This window comes from Dendrobates tinctorius, unplaced genomic scaffold (assembly GCF_039654945.1).
Source record: "Dendrobates tinctorius isolate UK_male_01 unplaced genomic scaffold, ASM3965494v1 ptg000162l, whole genome shotgun sequence".
Taxonomy (NCBI): Eukaryota; Metazoa; Chordata; class Amphibia; order Anura; family Dendrobatidae; genus Dendrobates; species Dendrobates tinctorius.
In genome coordinates this window covers 3,213,860-3,237,336 of record NW_027361829.1, presented here as the reverse complement: position 1 = coordinate 3,237,336, position 23,477 = coordinate 3,213,860, and the positions used below count along the sequence as shown (strand labels likewise).

The 23,477-nt window shown below is 48.0% G+C and overlaps 1 protein-coding gene across 1 annotated transcript in view; it reads left to right on the top strand.

Moving 5' to 3' along the window:
* Positions 1 to 23,477, top strand: part of ADCY1 (adenylate cyclase 1) — a 1,907,157-nt gene that overhangs the window by 1,080,758 nt on the left and 802,922 nt on the right. The window contains exon 6 of the mRNA XM_073549833.1: positions 11,822 to 11,980. Coding sequence (XP_073405934.1) covers positions 11,822 to 11,980 — 159 coding nt within the window. The remainder of the gene's footprint in view (positions 1 to 11,821; positions 11,981 to 23,477) is intronic.

The following is a 23,477-nucleotide window of genomic DNA, read 5'->3' as shown; positions in this document are numbered from 1 at the left end:
TGAATGGTAAGTATCGTGCGCTGCGTCGCTGCTGAATCGCTGTGAGGTCTTTCTGTATGAAAGCTCACTAGCGATCATTTAGCGATGCACCAGCGATCCTGACCGGGTCGGATCGCTGGTCGGATCGCTGGTGCATCGCTAAATATAAAAGGGCCTTTAGGAAGCGAGAGGCGAAAAAGTAGGATATGGCTGATAGACACTCTGGAATTCTGGACAGCAGAGAGGTGACATCTGGGCCAGAAAGGTAGATCTGAGTGTCACCTGCATACAGGTGGTACTGGAAGCCATGGGACTTTATGAGTTGTTCTAGGCCAAGAGTATAGATGGAAAAAAGTAGGGGCCCCAGGACAGAGCCTTGGGGGACTCCAACAGAGAGGCGGCGGGACGAGGAGGTAGTGTGGGAGTGGGAAATGCTGAATGTGCGGTCAGAAAGTTATGAGGAAATCCAGGACAGGGCAAAGTCTTTGATGCCAAGGGAGGAAAGAATCTGTAGCAGTAGGTAGTGGTTAACTGTGTCAAAGGCAGAGGACAGGTCAAGAAGGAGGAGGATGGAGAACTGTCTGTTAGCTTTGGCTGTGAGTAAGTCATTAGTAATTTTGGTCAGGGCAGTTTCAGTGGAGCGATGGTGGCGGAAGCCAGATTGCAGGATGTCACGGAGGGAGTTAGATGAGAGGTGGGAGGAAAGTTGAGCATGGACATGCTGTTCAAGGAGTTTGGAAGCAAACGGGAGCAGTGATATGGGGTGATAGCTGGGCATAGCAGTTGGGTCAAGGTTTGATTTTTTGAGGATGGGTGTTATGGTGGCATGTTTGAAGGCAGAGGGGAAGGTACTAGAAGTTAGCGATAGGTTGAAGAGATGGATGAGGGCTGGAATGATCATGTTAGTGAGGTTTGGGAGCAGGTGGGAAGGGATGGGGTCAAGTGCACAGGTGGTGAGGCATGATTTGAAAAGGAGATTAGTAAGCTCTCCTTCAGTGATGTTGGAGAGGGAGGTTATTAGGGAAGGGCAGTGGTCTGGTATGTGGAGCAGTTGGGGTGGTGGAGCTGTAAAGGTTTGCCTTGTTTGGTCAATCTTGTTTTTGAAGTAGGTGGCAAAGTCCTCAGCAGAGATGAGGGGAGTTGGAGGTTGCAGTGGTGGGCGGAGAGAGTTGAATGTGCTGAACAGTTGTTTTGGGTTGTGAGATAATGAAGATACAAGGTTTGTGAAATAGGTCTGTTTAGTAGAGGTGAGGGCTGATTTAAAGGCAAGTGTAGCTTGTTTGAAAGCAGTGAAGTCATCTGGCAGGCGTGTTTTCTTCCAACGCCGCTCCGTGACCCTGGATGCTTGTCGAAGTTTTTTGGTGAGGTTGTTGTGCCAGGGTTGCCTATTGGTTTGTCGCACTTTGTCATGCATGAGAGGAGCGACTGAGTCTATGGCTGAAGTGAGGGTGTTGTAGAAAGCGGTGGCACTGTCCGTGTTGTTGTGGAGTGAAGATATGGAGGACAAAGGTAGAAGAGAGTCTGAAAGTCTGTGGATGTCTAGGTGTGCGAGGTTTCTGCGAGGATGTGCTAGTGGCTCGACATGGGGGGCAGGTGAGAAGGACAAGGATGAGAAGGTGAGTAGATGGTGGTCAGATAGGGGGAAGGGAAAGGTTGTTAGATTAGATAGGGAACCGAGGCTGGTGAAGATGAGGTCTAATGTATGTCCATCAGTGTGGGTGGCTGTGGAGGACCACTGAGTAAGTCCAAAGGATGAGGTAAGTGACAGGAGTTTGGAGGCTGCTGGCTGGTAGTTGTCAATGGGGATGTTGAAGTCCCCCATGATGATGGTGGGGATGTCAGAAGAGAGAAAGTGGAGGAGCCAAGTGGAGAATTGGTCGAGGAAGGCAGTGGCTGAGCTCAGTGGTTGGTATATGACAGCCATTTGGAGATTAGAGGGAGAGTAAATACAGACAGAGTGAACCTCGAAAGAAGGGAGGATAAGGGAGGGTTGGGATTGGATAGGGTTGAAGGAGCAGTTTTTAGAAAGGAGGAAACCCACTCCTCCACCTTGTCTGTTTTGCCAGATCCAGGAGTGTGGGTAAACTGGAGGCTGTCATAACTCAATGCGGCCAGGGAGGCTGTGTCAGGGGGTGTCAGCCAGGTCTCAGTGAGGGCCAGGAAGGAAAGGTTGTGAGAAGTAAAGAGGTTGTGGATCATGTAGAGCTTGTTGCAGATGGAGAGAGCATTCCAAAGTGCTCCAGAAAGAGGGTGCAGGAGGGGGTCAGTGGCACAGGTTTTAAGTGTGATGGATTCCGGTAGTTTGTCTTAGTGTGAGAAAGATAGGGGTGAGGATTAGTGGGATGTATGAGGCAGGGGGGGGCCAGGATTGGGGGATATGTCACCAGCAGTGAGAAGAAGCAGAGAAAGGGAAAGCAGGTGGGTGAAGGAGAGTGATCGTCTTGCATTGTATGTTAGTAGAAGAGGTGTCAGGTTAAGGAGTATGTCTGCAGATAAAGCAAGGTGGGGGGGTAAGAGAGAGTGGGAGATATTTATTTGGTTTGAGGGTGCAGAGGGTTTGGGGATAGCGAAGGAGGGTGAAGATTAGTGGAGCAAAAACGGTGATGGCAAATGTGAGCATGGTTAAAAAGCAGAGTATAAAAAAAAAGTAAAGTAAGAAAGCAGTGGTTAGTCTTACCATCTGACCGATTTCTGGACTATTTCTGGTATATTTCTCATATATCACTTTAAATATGGCACTTCAAATGATGTCACATCTGACCAAGGTCATATCTGACCTTCTCTGTTCAACTTTTGCCATTCAAATGTCCATTAAATGAAGTCAGGTAAGTGAGGGATGGAGGGAGGAGGAGAAGGGGGCTGGAGGACGGTTCACAGCAGGGGGCAATTAATAGATTGCAGTTAAGGCCCCTTTACATTTAGCGATGCACCAGCGATCCCGACAACGATACGACCCGGTCATGATCTCTGGTGCCTCGCTAAATGGTCGCTAGTGAGCTGCCACACAGGCAGGTCTCACAGCGATGCAGCAGCGATACAGCGGTCGTTACTTACCTTTCAGACGAGGCAATCCTGATGTCCTCCCGTCCGCATGGTGCCCGATGAGAAATGGAGCTGCGCGATCAACGACAGACAGCGGGGAAGGCGGTCTGAGGTAAGTATCACACATAGCGATATCGCTAGCGATATCGCTCCTGCGTCACCAAATCGGTGATGCTTTAGCGATATTGCTAGCGATATCGCTATGTGTAAAAGCCCCTTTAATGGGACATTTGACTAGCAACAATGTCCCATGACATTTTGCTTGAGATTCACCAGTGCAAGCTGGGATACTCGAATTAGCGGTCATCAGGGGGCAGAAGCTGCTGTCACTACCTCTGCACTCTCTCTGAAATTAGGCACCATCAGAAATGTCTGTTTTGGAGGCGCGGCTAGTCTTGCTCACCTGATAATGTGGGTCGCCCTCCCAGGGCTGTGGGGTACTCGGTACCGGGACGGTATCAGTGGGATGTGTCACAGCAGCGGTGACCCGGACCGTGGCCCTGGGCGCCCAAGTAATAGGAAGATGTGAATGGTGAAATGTAGTTAATGGAATAGTTCGTGACGCCACCTGTGGTGTTCGGCAAGAGAGGTGTTAAGCCGACGCTGCAGACAGATCCTCCGGGACAGATGGTGTGGTACAGCAATGATGTTATAGCCCTCCACAGGCAGGGCTGTTGTCCCAGGGCAGGATAGGTGAAGAGACACTTAGTTGATGTAGTTTGGCGCAGGGGATGTAGCAGGGCCAGGCGGACGGACGCAGGAAGGAATGGAGGACACCAGGGCATGTAATTCCAAAGCTTTACTCACAGTCTGTAATGCCCACTTCTGTGCCGTGTCCTCCGGGTCAGGGACTCAGTCAACCTCCAGGCAAGATGGAATGCTCCCTTCCAACACTCCGCCAACTTATGCGCCTTTTCTGAACATCTTCTCTATAGCGCCTTTAAGTGTGAAGATCTCCTAGTACTGAGTTACACTGGAGTTCCTCCTGACAGATGTTCCCAAGGACTCTACTTGTACAGCAGACAGCTGTAGCCTGCTTCAGGGACTCTCTACTCCTGAGTCCCAGCTCTCTATCCAAATTGCTCTTGTGCCCCCAAGCCTTAGATGGGAGTAGTGCATTTACAGCCCACTACTCCACTGGTGTCTGCTGCAGAACCATTAGTGTTTCAATGTGAAGCAAAAAAAGAAGAAATATGCAGCACTCACCAATGTAGCTGAAAAACTGTGAGTCTTTATTTCACCTGGACCCATAGAAGCGAGTAATCGCGAAACGGCTGTTGTCCGGCACCTCCCTCCCCTAGCATTCCACCACGTCCTGCATGTCCACACATTTGATGGAAAATATGTGAAATAAAGACTCACAGCTTTTCAGCTACATTGGTGAGTGCTGCATATTTCTTCTTTTTTTTGCTTCACATTGAAATATTCATGTTTTTTCATGCAAGCACCTCCATTTTTTGTCTGAATCATATGCCGCAATACTTCAGATAAATAGCTCCGTCTGTTAATGTGGTGATTTGTGTGCCCTAGTTTGCCGTTCATCTGTTTGCTCTTTGCTAGAACCATTAGTGTCCATACAACCTCGGGGACCGGGCCCCGGCCTTGGGCTTAGAACTTCTAGGCAGGGTTCTTCCCTTAACCCACGTCCTCTGTGTTCCTTTTCACTCCTACGTTCTGTACTTGTCTTTCCCTCCTATGCAAGCTCAGGCTTCGGTTCAATATCTTTCTCCTTCTTTCCTTTCCCGTGCCAGCTGGCTCACATCACTGAGGCAGCTGCAGCACTCCTTCCTCCATCTCTCTTCCAGGGATCCCCACTCCTCTCCGAGTGGCTTCCTCTCAGACTCCCCGCCTGACTGACCTCCAGACTGATTCCTCATCCTAAAACCTTCCCACTCTTTTATGTGTATTCTCAACTCCACCCACCTCCCAGCACGTTTAGTGTTCCAAGCAGGGAACCACCAAAGGTGCTCTGCTTCTCTCTAAGCAAGGAGTCACAATGTAGTTTTGCTGAACTACTCTATTGTGTGGGGTGCGAGTGTTGGAGCGTGGTCAGGAGCCTCTAACTTACCTGGATGGTGGGGCACCACACCTTAGGAGAAGGTGCAGTACCTCTCTGGCGACTGAGCCTCAGGGGTGCCACATAACCCCCTGTTATACACACCACGTCCGCGGGCTGCAAGGTAAACAAAGTTGACAATACAGGAACTTACAAATTTTTGTAATGCTGAATAAACATTTCTTATACTAAACTTCCCAATGTGAGAGGCACTCATTCTTGAACGTTGCAAACAATTCTTAATTAACTATCTAAAATCCTAAGTCAAAAGTGCAATTTTCTATACAATACTTAATTCAAAGGGCTATTGTCTGTTACTCACTACCACTTCAGTATTCTTCATCAACACATTTCTTTTCTCTTAACTCTGAGTGATCACCGTGGTACCTGGTTCATCATCTACATTTTCAATTCTTTATTATTCTCTATCCAAATCTCTTATCTCTTTATCTAAACATTCTATATATAAAAGCCATTTACTCTCATAAGACACATCATTATCAAATACTTCACATTAAACTTTTCAAAAATTCTTGTAAGTGCTGGACACTGCTCCCTGCCGGGATCTCTTGCAGTGTCCTTTGATTGGAGTCATGCTCCAAATGAGGTAGACGTTATCTTCGCAAAGTGTTCTATGTAAAACCAAGAGAGGGCACCTAAAGAGTCGCAACTATTTACAATTGCAGTTCTGGACCATTCAGCATTCATGATCTCCTTAGTTCAGTGGAAAGGCTGCCAACAAAACAGGGCAACACTGGAAAAATAAACGAGGGCATGATAGCCAAAAATAGGAAAACTGGTACAAAAATAGAAAACAATGGCACAACTGTACAAATACCCTCCTGGGTAATGAGAGTTATGTTGTAGGTACTTCCTTTAATGTTGGTGGGCCCCTCCTGGGGTTCTGGAAGCTGATGATTGGGAACTGCTACCAGATGTGATACTTTGAGTGTCTTCATCCTGTTGCTGGTTACTTGCTAAGCGCATGTACTCCGCCTCCCACAGGGAGAGATAGGGACTGGTCGGGCTAATTGAAAGGGCCATGGAAACGTCTACTGCCTGCGGGGACGCCATATCCGCTACCACCGATGGCACTTCTGCTGCTGTTGGTGACTCAGCCGGCACTGTCGCTGGTTCCTCGGAATCCGATTCTTCAGTGTCCATCGGGACCTCGGCTGGCAGCACTGCAGCCTGGGGCTGCCGGCGGAGGTCAATTGGGCCATTTCTATTTGTGGGTTCCGTTCCCTAGACTAGGGTCAGGTCGGGGGCGGTGGTCGTACCTTGTGCCTCCAGGCGAGGTTCCCGTCCCGGCACCTGGTAGTGGACAGCGGCAGCCGCAACTCCCGGAGTTGTTGATGGGGTGGACCGCAGTTGGATTCGGACAGGGGTAAGACCGGTTTTGACCGGGGTCATCGGTGGAGGCCGGTGCAACCGCGCCCGGTCCAGACGGGGATGCTGTCCCAGCCCTCCATTCTGCTCCAGAGCCCTCATATTTCTCCTCCGGACGGGACTCATCCAATGGCAATTTCGGTTGTGGAGTTGTGGTGACCGCTGCAAAGGGTGTATCAGCGGTCATAGCCTCCGCGAGGCGGCATGGGGGTGAGTGGCTTCTCCTCCACCCGTTCTTCTGTCTTCTTTTCTCTTTCCATCATAGCGTTCTAGCATTCTTCTCCCTCCTCTCTCGGCCCCTTTCCCGCCACTGGCTTCTGCCCCTCCTTCTTGGGGCGGCGTCTTCTTCCAGCGCCTCCATACCAAGCCAGTATACGAACCCCTTGGGGGGTGGGCCATGTTGCTGTCACATAGTAATTCAGGCAGGGGAGGCCCAAGACTGTTCACGGTCTTTTCCTAGGACCTCCCATCTCATCACGCCCTTCTTCTCCACGCCAACGGCCATTTTTAATGTTCATTTTACAGTCTATTAAATTGAGTCTTCTGCACATTCTCAAAAGTTTTAAGTCCAACAAATCTTAGGCACACAGAACCCGATGGCATCTTTTCTCGTCATCCTGTTTGTGACGCCAAGTTGGGTTGCCCTCCCAGGGCTGTGGGGTACTCGGTACCGGGCCGGTATCAGTGGGATGTGTCACAGCAGCGGTGACCCGGACTGTGGCCCTAGGCGCCCAAGTAATAGGAAGATGTGAATGGTGAAATGTAGTTAATGGAATAGTTCGTGACGCCACCTGTGTTGTTCGGCAAGAGAGGTGTTAAGCCAATGCTGAAGACAGATCCTCCGGGACAGATGGTGTGGTGCAGCAATGATGTTACAGCCCTCCACAGGCAGGGCTGTTGTCCCAGAGCAGGATAGGTGAAGAGACACTTAGATGATGTAGTGTTTGGCGCAGGGGATGTAGCAGGGCCAGGCGGACGGACGCAGGAAGGAATGGAGGACACCAGGGCATGTAGTTCCAAAGCTTTACTCACAGTCTGTAGTGCCCGCTTCTGTGCCGTGTCCTCCGGGCCAGGGACTCCATCAACCTCCAGGCAAGATGGAATGTTCCCTTCCAACACTCCGCCAACTTATGTGCCTTTTCTGAACGTCTCCTCTATAGCGCCTTTAGGTGTGAAGATCTCCTAGTACTGAATTACACTGGAGTTCCTCCTGACAGATGTTCCCAAGAACTCTACTTGTACGGCAGACAGCTGTGGTCTGCTTCGGGGACTCTCTACTCCTGAGTCCCGGCTCTCTATTCAAATTGCTGTTGTGCCCCCAAGCCTTAGATGGGAGTAGTGCATTTACAGCCCACTACTCCACCAGTGTCTGCTGCAGAACCATTAGTGTCCATACAACCTCGGGGACCGGGCCCCGGCCTTGCTCTTAGAACTTCTAGGCAGGGTTCTTCCCCTAACCCACGTCCTTTGTGTTCCTTTTCACTCCTACGTTCAGTACTTGTCTTTCCCTCCTATGCAAGCTCAGGCTTCGGTTCAATGTCTTTCTCCTTCTTTCCTTTCCCGTGCCAGCTGGCTCAGATCACTGAGGCAGCTGTAGCACTCCTTCCTCCATCCCTCTTCCAGGGATCCCCACTCCTCTCCGAGTGGCTTCCTCTCTCAGACTCCCCGTCTGACTGACCTCCAGACTGATTCTTCATCCTAAAACCTTCCCGCTCTTTTATGTGTATTCTCAACTCCACCCACCTCCCAGCATGTTTAGTGTTCCAAGCAGGGAACCATCAAAGGTGCTCTGCTTCTCTCTAAGCAAGGAGCCGCAATGTGGTTTTGCTGAACTACTCTATTGTGTGGGGTGCGAGTGTTGGAGCGTGGTCAGGAGCCTCCAACTTACCTGGATGGTGGGGCACCACACCTTAGGAGAAGGTGCAGTACCTCTGTGGCGACTGAGCCTCGGGCGCCACATATGCATCTGTTGTAAATTCTAACCCTTACTCATCATGAGCTCCCTGTGCCATATTCCTTTGAATGCACAGTGACAGTGCACTCGCTTGCTGGCTATAAGGAGAATAGATTACCCGGCAGGGACCATTCCTGTCTCTGAACAGATGACGCTTCTTTCAAGGTGGGGATAGCAGCTGTGGCAGTGACCACATCCTCTGCCCCCTAATGATGTCCCGTGTAAGTGCCCCAAAATGCATTGGGATTCTCAAACAAAATGTCATTGGAAGTAAAAAAAAACAAAAAACAAGCAGACAGGAAGTTAGAGTAGGGAGGGAATGGTAGACTTTTTTTTAACTGAAATATCTTAAAAAAGTGATTAGATTATTGAATTAAAATTAGTATGAAATTTGCCTTTGGTTTTGGATCACCCATTAATTCTGCAGAATATTAATTTCATCACTTTATAAAAAGCAGTTGCTTATGTGATGAAGTTTAGATGAGTGTATAAAAAAAATCATGATTTTCATCCAGAAAAAGACGATTTTCCATCTGCATTGTCAACCGTATGGCATCCATTTTTATGCATCAGAACTGAATAAAATTTAAAAGAAGAAATACAGTGTCCTTTGTTAGTAATGGAAATGTATTCGTAAAAATTGGATGCTATACGGATCATTCATTTGGCATCCAATTTTTTTTATTTTTACACACCCATAGACTTCAACAGGCAGAACATTGGAGAAAAGTTATTCTCCCACCACTGCTCCACAGGAATAGATCCATATTACATATGGGGAGGAGCTGACAGGCAGGGGGTGAGAAATCCTTACTGCAGTCTATGGAGTGGATGTGATAAGCCACAGATCACAGGGGGAGCACAATGGGGGACTTATCCCTTACCTCTCCTGGACAGGACATACAACAGCACAAGCTGGGAGCAAAGTGGGAGGTAAGGGTTAACCCTCACATACAGAGGTGAGGAGACAGCAGAGAACATGGTGGGGCAGAAGAGCAGTTTGGGGAGCACACAGAATATCCCATCTGCAGATGGCATGTAGTGGAGGTGAGGGGGCACTTCACTGCTGGACCCCATATTCAGTAGGAATATTCAGCCCCAGTGTTTTATCTCCTATCAGCTGCCAGGAAGATGCAGTGGCTACTAATCAGCTGCTCTCCCTGAACATAAACTACAGCCCTACAACTTTCATTCCATAGTGTGAAAGGAAGTGGGTCGCCCTCCGTCCCAGGGCTGTGGGGTACTCGGTACCGGGCCGATGTCAGGGGGGAAGTATCACGGCAGCTGTGACCCGCTCCGTGGCCCTGGGCGCCCAATGTCAATGGTAGTGTGTAATTAATGGAATGGAATAGTTCATGATGCCACCTGTGGTGTTCGGCAAGGGAGATGTTAAGCCGACGCTGCAGACAGATCCTCTGGGACAGATGGTGGGATGCAGCAATGGTGGTATAGCCCTCCACAGGCAGGGCTGTTGTCCCAGGGCAGTGTAGATGTGGGGACACCTTGATGGTGTAGTGTCCGGCGCAGGGAATGTAGCAGTGCTGGTGGACGCAAGAAGGAATGGAGGACACCAGGGCTTGCAGTTTCAACGCTTTACTCACAGTTCTTGGTAACCACTGGTGCCCGCTTCCATGCCGTATCCTCCGGGGCAGAGACTCAATCAACCTCCCAGGCAAGTTAGGCTTCTCCTCTCCAACACTCCGCCAACATGTACCTTTCCTGAACGACTCCTCTATTGCGCCTTTAAGTGTGAAGAGCTCCAGTACCGTGGTTCTCTGAAGTTCCTCCTGCCAGATGTTCCTAACAACTCTACTTGTATGACAGACAGCTGTAGCCTCTATCGGGGACTCCTCTCTGAGTCCTAGCTCTCTATTCGGTTGCTGTTGTGTCCCAAGTCTTAGATGTGAGTAGTGCATTTACAGCCAACTACTCCACCGGTGTCTGCTGCAGAACCATAAGTGACCATACTAGCTAGGGGACCGGGCCCCGGCCTTGCGCTGAGAACCTATAGGCAGGGTTCCTCTGCCAACCCACAACTCCTCTCTGTTCTCCTACTCCTTCGTTCAGCGCTGATCCTTCTCTCTCTTATGGAAGCTTAGGTTGCAGTTGTACGTCTTTCTCCTTCTGTTCCTTTCCCGTGCCAGCTGGCTCAGGTCACTGAGGCAGCTGCAGCACTCCTTCCTCCATCCCTTCTTCCAGGGATCCTCACTCCTGTCTCAGTGACTTCCTACTCCACTGACCTTCTGTCAGACTGACCTTCCTTCTCTGGGACTCACCCCAGACTCACCTGTAATTCTAAACTTTCCCACTCTTTTATATCTAACTCCACCCACCTCCCAGCACATCTCGTGTTACGAAGCAAGAAATCACCAGAGGTGCTCTGCTATCCCCTAAGCATGAGCCGCAATGTGATCAGTGCTGAACTATCCTGTGTGTAGGATGCAGGTGTTGAGTGAGGAAAGGAGTTCCTAACTTACCTAGGCGGTGGGGCACTATACCTTAGGAGAAGGTGCAGTACCTCTGTGGCTACTGAGTCTCAGGGGCGCCACATAGGCAGCGCAGGTGCTGTGACCTACTCAGTATAGCAGACATAGGATGCTGCCTCCCACGTGGTATCTGGGCTGCACTTAGAAGCTACTTGCCCATTATCTACAGTAGATGGGTGTTGTAGTCCATTTCCCTCATGTCCTGACCACTCTGCCTCCTGCACATGATTTACCAGCTCTCTCTGCAAGTCAGGAACTGAGCAGCCCCACATCCACCAATGAGAAGACAGGAGCTGGGCTACAATTGCTTCTGAGAAACATCAGAATCATAAATCAGTCCCTCTCTGGCCCTCTGGCTGTGAGTATCTGCGGACTGCACAGAAACACTATGGGGGCCGGAGTTTGCCCAGACCTGCTCTATACTGTATTGCGTCCTCCATATGCTGTGGTATGATCAGACCATGTTCCTGCATGGTCAGACACATCCATTACATAACACATAGCAGGGGCACATTTATAAGATTATCTCAGCACAGGAACATTTTTTTAAACACATCCAATTCTGGAAATTATTATCAATCCAAGATCTATTGATTAAAATGAATTTTGTTTGTGGGAAAACCCCTTTAAATATGTATACATTCATAAATTAAAAAACCTTATGATGCATCAAATATCTGCTCTAGCACAGGGTTCCCCAACTCCAGTCCTCAAGGCCCACCAACAGATCATGTTTTCAGGATTTCCTTAGTATTGCTCAGGTGATAATTGCTTCACCTGTGCAATACAAAGGAAATCCTGAAAACATGATCTGTTGGTGGGCCTTGAGGACTGGAGTTGGGGAACCCTGCTCTAGCATATTCATTGTTTGTCATGTGGAGTGTAACTTAATTTAAATTTGTCTTTTTCTTTCAGATCTGTAGCAGAAGCGACTGAAGTGGATCTCAATATGAGAGTAGGGCTGCATACAGGTCGTGTATTATGTGGTGTTCTGGGGCTTCGTAAATGGCAATATGACGTCTGGTCTAATGATGTAACACTGGCCAATGTAATGGAAGCGGGTGGATTACCTGGGTATTTTTTTTATATATATCTATATATATAAATATATTTGTTTTTACTTTTGCATAATTGAAATTAGTTATTGCGGTTAAAGATTTATGCTAGCTACTTAAAAAGCAAATAAAAAAGTGCTCTCTCCATTCCAGTGCTGCATCCCTGATTCTCTCATCTGATCTTCCTTTTACCAAGACTTCAGCCATCACAGCCCATATATCTAACTTTTTGTATATTACTGAGACCAGTGACTGGTTGAAGTGGTTATGTGGGAAAGTGGACAGCGACTGCTGCAGCAGTAAGCAGAAAACCAGTCATCAGAATTGTTGACGCAGCACTAAAGCAGAAAGTGGTAAAATACTGATTGTATTTAATTTAAAGACATTTCTTAAACCTTTCCCAACATAGGACATACTATTACATCCTATTCATAAAGGAGTGCCTGCAAATGGACGCAGTAGTGCTTCTTGGTGATGATGAAATTTGTCCTCACAACCACCACAGGAGTGTAACAGACTGGCGAGATTCTCCAGCAACAGCCAGGGTCGGTGCCAGCACAAATCCTGGCGGCAAAGAGATGAAGGATGGCTCTCACCATTCAGTGATGCAAGGCTTTATTCAGGAATATGCAGGCATCAGCACAGGAGATATGTGCAAAGTACGGACTATGGCCGTTTTGCGCTGCCGCACTTCAACGGGTCCTGATACTGAATGAGGGAGGGTGAACACCTATGAACATCCTTAGGTAAGGTGCCACCCTCCAACATCCGTGAGTGCCATCCTTCTTCTCTTTGCATTTGGATCTTCACTATTGTGGTTATATGGATTGAGCACCCGTTCTTAGTGAGGTGGTTTTGGCGACATAAATTGGTGTGATATCAGACCTCTTGGATTGCATTTTGAGGTCGGGATGGTGCAGCAGTGCAAAGTTTTTTCTTTCACTTGGAACAAATCTTCGCTATTTACCCATCTAGATTGTAGCACCGGCGCCTAGGCGACGCCTCCTTGAGGTCGTATCTATCTGCTCTCTCAGGCAGAGACCCAAGCCATGTCGGAAAATATCAAGGAGAACCTGGCTAGGGGATTCATTCAGAAGTCTTCTTATCCAGCAGGCGCAGGCTTCTTTGTCAAGAAGAAGGACGGATCTCTACGTCCATGTATTGATTATAGGGACCTAAACCAGATCACTGTCAAGAACAAATATCCATTGCCACTTATTTTGGAGCTTTTTATCCATCTCAGTGGAGCCAAGGTCTTTACCAAGCTGGATCTCAGAGGAGCCTATAACCTGATCCGCATATGCTGGGGAGACGAGTGGAAGACGGCCTTCAACACCCGAGATGGTCATTATGAGTATCGAATCATGCCATTCAGGTTCAATAACACTCCCGCGCTCTTCCAGGAATTTGTTAACGACATTTTTAGGGATCTCCTCTATTCTTGCATTGTCGTCTACCTGGACAACATCCTGATCTTCTCTCCAGACTTGGCTTCACATTGGAAGAGTGTCCGTCAGGTCCTGCAAAGACTCAGGGAGAACAGACTGTATGCTAAGTTTGAGAAGTGTGTTTTCGAGCAATCCTCTCTTCTTTTCCTTGCCTATATTGTCTCATCCAGTGGTCTGAAGATGGATCTAGAGAAGTTAGCCTCTATCCTCAAGTGGCCTTTCATGACTGGGGTTAAGGCGATACAACGGTTCTTGGGATTCGCTAACTACTACTGCCAATTTTTTCCACACTTCTCATCTCGGGTGGCTCCCATCTAGGCTCTGATCTGAAAAGACGCCAATTCCAAGTACTGGTCTCCTGAGGCGGACGAACCGTTTACTTTGCTAAAGAAAGCTTTCTCTTCTGCGCCTGTGCTACATCATAGTAACATAGTAATTAAGGTTGAAGGAAGACCTTAAGACCATCTAGCTCATCCCATATCCTATCCTAATTGCCCTAACATGTTGATCCAGAGGAAGGCAAAAAAACCCATGTGGCAAACAGTAAGCTTCACATTGGGGAAAAAAATTCCTTCCCGCCTCCACATACTGCAATCAGAATAGCTCCCTGGATCAACGCAATTGTAAGGAAACTAGTGTTTATACCCTGTAATATTATACTTTTCAAGAAAAGCATCCAGACCCTTCTTAAATTTTAGTAGGGAATCACTCATTACAACATCATATGGCAGAGAGTTCCATAGTCTCACTGCTCTTACAGTAAAGAATCCACGTCTGTGATTACGCTTAAACCTTCTTTCCTCCTGACGTAGAGGATTCCCCCTTGTACTGTCCCCGCATATATTTATACATTGTAATAAGATCACCCCTAAGCCTTCGATTTTCCAAATTAATAAACCCCAAGTGTAATAACCTGTCTTGGTATTGCAGACCCCCCAGTTCCCTAATAACCTTGGTCGCTCTTCTCTGCACCCACTCCAGTTTAGCTATGACTTTCTTATACACCGGAGACCAGAACTGTACGCAGAATTCTAAGTGTGGTCGCACTAGTGACTTATATAGAGGTAAAATTATGTTCTCCTCATGAGCATCTATGCCTCTTTTAATGCATCCCATTATTTTATTTGCCTTTGCAGCAGCTGCCTGATACTGGCCACTAAATGAGAGTTTGTCGTCCACCCATACACCCAGGTCTTTTTCAGTGACAGTTTTGCCCAGTGTTTTACAATTAAGCACATAATTATACATCTTATTCGTTCTACCCAAGTGTATGACCTTACATTTATCCCCATTAAAGCTCATTTACCATTTATCAGCCTAAGCTTCTAGTTTACAGAAATCCTTCTGTAATAAAAAATTGTCCTCCTCTGTATTGATTACCCTGCAGAGTTTAGTGTCATCTGCAAATGTTGAAATTCTACTCTCTATGCCCCCTACAAGGCCATTAATTAATATGTTAAAATGAAGCAGGCCCAATACTGAACCCTGTGGTACCCCACTGTTAACCGTGACCCAGTCCGAGTGTGCGCCATTAATAACCACCCTTTGTTTCATATCCCTTAACCCACTTACACACATTTTTCACTATCCCCATTGTTCTCATTTCATGTATCAACCTTTTGTGTGGCACCGTATCAAAAGCTTTTGAAAAGTCCATGTACACCACGTCCACTGCATTCCCTTGGTCCAGTCCGGAACTTCATAAAAGCTTATCAGACTAGTCTGACAGGAACGGTCCCTTGTAAACCCATGTTGATATTGGGTCATGAGGTTATTCGTCTTCAGATACTCCAGTATAGTATCTCTTAGAAAACCCTCCAAGATTTCACCCACAGTTGAGGTTAAACTTACTGGCCTATAATTTCCAAGTTCAGTTTTTGTCCCCTTTTTGAATATTGGCACCACATTTGCTATACGCCAGTCCTGTGGTACAGACCCTGTTATTATGGTATCTTTAAAGATTAAAAATAATGGTCTGTCTATGACTGTACTTAATTCCTGCAGTACTTGGAGGTGTATCCCATCCAGGCCCGGGGATTTGTCAATTTTAGTGATTTTTAGACGCCGCCGTACTTTCTGCTGGGTTATACAGGTGACATTCAATGTAGAATTTTTATCACTGATCATGGTATCCGTCATGGGATTTTCTTGTGTAAATACTGTTGAAAAAAGTCATTTAGCATATTGGCTTTTTCCTCATCCTCATCCACCATTTCACTCAGACTATTTTTAAGGGGGCCAATGCTATCATTTTTTAGTTTCTTACTATTTATATAGTTAAAGAATATTTTGGGATTATTTTTACTTTCTCTATCACTGAGATTATTTAATGCCTCATCACTAGAGTTGAGCGAAACGGGTCGGTCAATTTCAAAAGTCGCCGACTTTTGCAAAAGTCGTGTCTAGAGTTGAGCGACTTTTGGTTTTTTAGGGTCGCGTTTCGTTTCGTGAAACCCGACTTTTCCAAAAGTCGGGTCGAGCAAGATCGTCCGATTATAGGGAAAAGTCGGGGTCGTCCCGAAACACGAAACCCAATGTAAGTCAATGGGGAATAAAAGTCGGCAGTGAGAGGAGGACAGGAAACACACCAACAGTGCCCATTTGTATGCCAAAAGCATCAATTCTTCTTACTTAAGCTTGTCAACCTTAATTAACTTCATAATACAAGTTACGCACTGAAAAATGGGGGTTATTTGGCTACAGACTGTGGGGGGGAGGGCTGGCTCCAAGTTTTCATGTGCCCTGGGCGAAAGAGCGCCCCTTTAACACATACCACAACTCATCATGCTCCGATACGGCAGAGAAATATCGGTATAATACAATGAAAAATACCTCACTTTTTACATCTCATGACGAGGCCCATCTATTTCTCCATACAGAATCATTGGTCCCATATAATGTTTGAAACAGTATATGATGAGCTCCACATAATGCTACAGTATATGTTGGTCCCCATGGATGAAGCTCTACTGTCTTATGGGCCCAAATAATGCTCCAAACATAATGGGCCCCATTTCTAATGCTCTAGTGTATAATGGGCCCTGTAAATGCTGCTCCAGTGTCTGATGTCCACCTTTGGAATGTTCCAGTGTATGGTGGGCCCCATCTATCATTCTCAGACGGTGTTAGGCCCAGTATGGATTGCACGTGATTGCACAAAGGTGAGAAAGGGTACCGTATCCCCAGATAACATGTATGGATAGCGTACACATTCAAAATATATGTCTCAGGAGGCAGGCTCAGACGGTGTTAGGCCCAGTATGGATTGCACGTGATTGCACAAAGGTTAGAAAGGGTACCGTATCCCCAGATAACATGTATGGATAGCGTACACATTCAAAATATATGTCTCAGGAGGCAGGCTCAGACGGTATTAGGCCCAGTATGGATTGCACGTGATTGCACAAAGGTTAGAAAGGGTACCGTATCCCCAGATAACATGTATGGATAGCGTACACATTCAAAATATATGTCTCAGGAGGCAGGCTCAGACGGTGTTAGGCCCAGTATGGATTGCACGTGATTGCACAAAGGTTAGAAAGGGTACCGTATCCCCAGATAACATGTATGGATAGCGTACACATTCAAAATATATGTCTCAGGAGGCAGGCTCAGACGGTGTTAGGCCCAGTATGGATTGCACGTGATTGCACAAAGGTTAGAAAGGGTACCGTATCCCCAGATAACATGTATGGATAGCGTACACATTCAAAATATATGTCTCAGGAGGCAGGCTCAGACGGTGTTAGGCCCAGTATGGATTGCACGTGATTGCACAAAGGTTAGAAAGGGTACCGTATCCCCAGATAACATGTATGGATAGCGTACACATTCAAAATATATGTCTCAGGAGGCAGGCTCAGACGGTGTTAGGCCCAGTATGGATTGCACGTGATTGCACAAAGGTTAGAAAGGGTACCGTATCCCCGGATAACATGTATGGATAGCGTACACATTCAAAATATATGTCTCAGGAGGCAGGCTCAGACGGTGTTAGGCCCAGTATGGATTGCACGTGATTGCACAAAGGTTAGAAAGGGTACCGTATCCCCGGATAACATGTATGGATAGCGTACACATTCAAAATATATGTCTCAGGAGGCAAGCTCAGACGGTGTTAGGCCCAGTATGGATTGCACGTGATTGCACAAAGGTTAGAAAGGGTACCGTATCCCCAGATAACATGTATGGATAGCGTATACATTCAAAATATATGTCTCAGGTGGCAGGCTCAGACAGTGTTAGGCCCAGTATGGATTGCACGTGATTGCACAAAGGTTAGAAAGGGTACCGTATTCCCGGATAACATGTATGGATAGCGTACACATTCAAAATATATGTCTCAGGAGGCAGGCTCAGACGGTGTTAGGCCCAGTATGGATTGCACGTGATTGCACAAAGGTTAGAAAGGGTACCGTAACCCCGGATAACATGTATGGATAGCGTACACATTCAAAATATATGTCTCAGGAGGCAGGCTCAGACGGTGTTAGGCCCAGTATGGATTGCACAAAGGTTAGAAAGGGTACCGTTTCCCCGGATAACATGTATGGATAGCGTACACATTCAAAATATATGTCTATACATCAGGAGGCAGGCTCAGACGGTGTCAGGCACAGTATGGATTTGACGGCCCAGATTACACAGCGGAGGAGCAGGGAGAGGTAAAGATTGCAAATGCTGGGGCCCTGCCCAAGCAAGGGGGGCCCACTCGTGGGCGTCGGTACTGGCACTGGGCCCCTCATAGTACAGCGGTGTGTCTGACGGCGGGTGTGCACCACCACCGTCAGAGACACTTGATTGCACTATGAGGTACCCTGTGCCAGTGCCCGCGCCCAAGAGTCGGCCTACCCACCTGTCCAGGGCAACGGCACTCGCACGGTGTCGTGCGCTAGGTGGTGACCCCGGCCATGGGGGGGGAGGCAGCACAGTTAGGGAGTTTTAGAAAGTGGCATATGTTGATGTTGGACATTCAGCTGATGCAAAAGGCGAAATAGGTGAAGTACCAGGAAGAGGTGGACCAAAGCAAGCCATTTTTCTGTCACCCTATGTGTCATCAGGGGAAGGTGGGACAAAATCCTTGGAAACCCATGCGTGGTTCATTTTAATGAAGGTTAGATCATCCACATTTTGGGTTGACAGACGGGTCCTTTTTTCTGTCAGGATTGATCCAGCTGCACTGAAGACTCTTTCCGATAGCACACTTGCAGCTGGGCAAGCGAGCTCCTGTAAGGCATATTGGGCCAATTCAGGCCAGGTGTCCAGTTTAGCAGCCCAATAGTCAAAGGGGAATGACCTGTGTGGGAGAACATCGATATGGGAGGAAAAGTAGTTTGTAACCATAGTTGACAACTGCTGTCTCCTGTCACTTTCCATCGATGCAGTATTACCAGTTGTGTGAGCGGTATTTGAAAAATCAGTCCACAACATTGTCATGAAACCCCTGTCTCCAACGCCACTTCTGCTGTGTGCACCACGAACACCTCTGCCAAGCTGCCCCCGGCCCGTACGGCTCGTGTGAGAACCATCACCGCTGCTGTGTGCTGGGAATGCCTCAAGCAACCGATTTACCAGAGTTGCTTGTTTATTAGCCAATATTAGGTCAAGGTTCTCCTGTGGCATGATGTTTTGTAATTTGCCTTTATAGCGTGGATCCAGGATGCTGGCCAACCAGTAGTCGTCATCGTTCATCATTTTGGCAATGCGGGGGTCCCTTTTTAGGATCCGCAAGGCATAATCTGACATGTGGGCCAATGTTCCCGGTGTCAATGATGCACTGCGAGTGCTGGGTGGAGGAGCACTTTCTGGCAAATCCACATCCCTCTAGTCACGCACAAACCCTGTACCAGACCTTGCCACGCCAACATTTTCACTTGCCCCACGAGATGCATCCTCCTCCCCTAAGTAATCATCCCCATCATCATCCTCCTCCTCCTCTTCTTCCTCCACCTCGTCCAGGAGAGGTCCCTGAGCAGACAATGGCTGAATGTCATCAAGGATTCCCTCCTCCTCTTCCTCCTCATCAACATTGGCTGCAGACCCCTGCTCCTTAAGGTGCGTCAAAGTTTGCATGAGCAGACGCATAAGTGGGATGCTCATGCTTAGGATGACGTCGTCTGCGCTTACCAGCCATGTGCATTCCTCAAAACACTGAAGGACTTTACAAAGGTCTTTCAGCTTCGACCACTGCACACCTGTCAACTCCATGTCTGCTCTCAAAGTGCCTGGCCGTGTATCCTCCCACAAATGCATTATGGCCTGCCTCTGCTCGCACAGCCGCTCCACCATGTGCAGGGTGGAGTTCCACCTTGTTGCAATGTCGATAATGAGGCGGTGGTTGGGAAGGTGGAGCAATCGCTGCATCTTCTGCATACGAACGGAGTGTACAGGCGACCGGCGGATGTGCGCGCACAGTCTTCGCACCTTCTGGAGCAGGGCTGATAACTCAGGATAATTTTTGAGGAAGCACTGCACCACCAGGTTCAAGGTGTGAGCCAAGCAAGGTATGTGGCTGAGTTTTGAAAGGGCTATGGCTGCCACAAAATTACGGCCGTTATCACTAACTACCTTGCCTGCCTCAAGATGTACACTGCCCAGCCATGACTCAGTTTGTCGCTTCAAGTACTCGGCCAGCACCTCGGCGGTGTGTCTGTCGCCCAAACACTTCATCTGCAACACAGCCTGCTGACGCTTTCCACTAGCTGTTCGATAGGGGGACACATCGTGTGCAACAGTGGCAGCTGCAGATGGAGTGCTCATACGACTGCGCTCTGTGGACGAGCTTTCGCTTCTGGAGGAGGAGGAGGAGGAGGAGGGTCGAACGCCTACAGCCAACTGTTTCCTATACCGTGGGCTAGGCAGCACTGTCCCACCACCGCTGTCCCCTGTGGACCCTGCATCCACCACATTAACCCAGTGCGCAGTGATGGACACGTAACGGCCCTGGCCATGCCGACTGGACCATGCATCAGTTGTGAGGTGCACCTTTCCGCTCACTGACTGCTTGAGTGCATGGACAATGCGGTCTTTCACATGATGGTGGAGGGCTGGGATGGCTTTGCGAGAGAAGAAGTGGTGACTGGGTAGGTCATAGCGTGGTACTGCATAGGCCATGAGTTCACGGAAAGCTGTGCTTTCCACCAACCGAAAGAGCATCATCTCAAATGAGATTAGTTTGGCAATGTGGGCGTTCAAACCCAGTGTACGCGGATGAGAGACTGAGTACTTTCTTGACCTACTCATAGTGTCTGGGAGGGTGAGCTGGACTTGAGAGCTGCATATGGTGGAAGTAGCGGTGGACAGGGCGGACTGAGAGAGGGTTGATGATGGTGATGGAGTTGGTGTTCTTTCTGATGGCCTAGAATCAGTCTTTCGTTGATATAACAGTGGGATTCCCTGACTGCTGTGGTCTTGCAACGACACCTCAACATTTGCTGCTGTGCTAACCGGTGGGCTTACAGTGGGGGAAACAATGTAGCGTTGCTGACTACCTTCGTTGTGATCAGTTGAACATGTGGCACTTGAGGTTTGGTGTTGTGTCCACACTTGCAAGTGCATGCTGGTTAAATGTCTAAGCATGCAACTGGTATTCAAATTTTTCAGATTTTTCCCTCGGCTAAAGGTCTTTGCGCACTTCTTACAGATATCCTTGGCCTGATCATGAGGATTTTGGTCAAAAAAGTGCCAAATTGCACTCTTCCTACTTTGGAAGACATTTTGCGGCCTAGCACGCTGTGATCTTTTGACCCTCTGGACAAGCTGTCCAGCAACTCTTTTGATGTTTGGACCCTGTCTTTGGAGTGCTCCGGGCCTGCCAGATAACAGCTGTTGCGATGTCGATGTCTGCTGTGGATGCTCCTCATCTGAGCTATTGGAAGCAGCACCCTCTTCCCCCAATGGATGCCAATCTGGGTCAACAACTGGGTCATCCATCACCTCCTCTTCTATGTCATGTGCACCTTCCTCTGTGTCACCATGTATGGTGGTATAGTGTGCGGGAAGGGGCACCTGAGTCTCATCAGGGTCAGAATCTGGCTCTGTACACTGCGAGGACAATGTAGTGCTCTGAGTGAATGTACCAGCAGAATCATCCATCAGCGGCTGTGCATCAGTGCACTCCATGTCAGATTCATCTTGGCCTGGGTAATTCACCATTTCACTTGATAATCCAGCCATGGTATGTGAAAACAGCTCCATGGAGTAATCAGTAGTATGGCCTGCGTCATCCTTCAATCTTGGTTGGGGTGAAGGACACATGGAAAGGTGTGGTTCATGAACATGAGCCTCCAATGACGACTCAGTGCTTTTACTTTTTACAACTGAAGAAGAGGAGGTGATAGAGCTGGAGGCTGAGTCAGCAATGTAAGACAAAACTTTTTCCTGATGCTCTGGCTTTAAAAGCGGTTTGCCAACTCCTAGAAAACTAAGCGTTCGAGGCCTTATGTAGCCAGACGATGACGCAGGGTCAGCACCTCCTGCATTCGGTCCTATTTTGCTCTTGCCACTACCATCAGATCCACCACCAACACCATCATTACCAGCTGCCAACCCCCGCCCAATTCCACAGCCTCTTCCACCAGCCTTCCTCATTTTTGGTAGAAATGTAGACAAAATCCAACAAACTATATAGTAATGTAAAACAAGGTACAAGGTGTCTATAGGACAGGGGAGATTTTGAATTTCTGCAGACACTTGTGGACACTGGACACTTTTGGATTGTGTGAGGCCCACTGATATCTGAGCGCTATGTGACAGGCTCGATGGCACAGCTGTGACCAAAGTGACTAGAGGATAAGGGAGATTTTGAATCTCTGCACTCACTTTTGGACACTGGACACTTTTGGATTGTGTGAGGCCCACTGATATCTGAGCGCTATGTGACAGGCTCGATGGCACAGCTGTGACCAAAGTGACTAGAGGATAAGGGAGATTTTGAATCTCTGCACACACTTTTGGACACTGGACACTTTTGGATTGTGTGAGGCCCACTGATATCTGAGCGCTATGTGACAGGCTCGATGGCACAGCTGTGACCAAAGTGACTAGAGGATAAGGGAGATTTTGAATCTCTGCACACACTTTTGGACACTGGACACTTTTGGATTGTGTGAGGCCCACTGATATCTGAGCGCTATGTGACAGGCTCGATGGCACAGCTGTGACCAAAGTGACTAGAGGATAAGGGAGATTTTGAATCTCTGCACAAACTTTTGGACACTGGACACTTTTGGATTGTGTGAGGCCCACTGATATCTGAGTGCTATGTGACAGGCTCGATGGCACAGCTGTGACCAAAGTGACTAGAGGATAAGGGAGATTTTGAATCTCTGCACACACTTTTGGACACTGGACACTTTTGGATTGTGTGAGGCCCACTGATATCTGAGCGCTATGTGACAGGCTCGATGGCACAGCTGTGACCAAAGTGACTAGAGGATAAGGGAGATTTTGAATCTCTGCACACACTTTTGGACACTGGATGGACACTTTTGGATTGTGTGAGGCCCACTGATATCTGAGCGCTATGTGACAGGCTCGATGGCACAGCTGTGACCAAAGTGACTAGAGGATAAGGGAGATTTTGAATCTCTGCACACACTTTTGGACACTGGACACTTTTGGATTGTGTGAGGCCCACTGATATCTGAGCGCTATGTGACAGGCTCGATGGCACAGCTGTGACCAAAGTGACTAGATTATAAGGGAGATTTTGAATCTCTGCACACACTTTTGGACACTGGACACTTTTGGATTGTGTGAGGCCCACTGATATCTGAGCGCTATGTGACAGGCTCGATGGCACAGCTGTGACCAAAGTGACTAGAGGATAAGGGAGATTTTGAATCTCTGCACACACTTTTGGACACTGGATGGACACTTTTGGATTGTGTGAGGCCCACTGATATCTGAGCGCTATGTGACAGGCTCGATGGCACAGCTGTGACCAAAGTGACTAGAGGATAAGGGAGATTTTGAATCTCTGCACACACTTTTGGACACTGGATGGACACTTTTGGATTGTGTGAGGCCCACTGATATCTGAGCGCTATGTGACAGGCTCGATGGCAC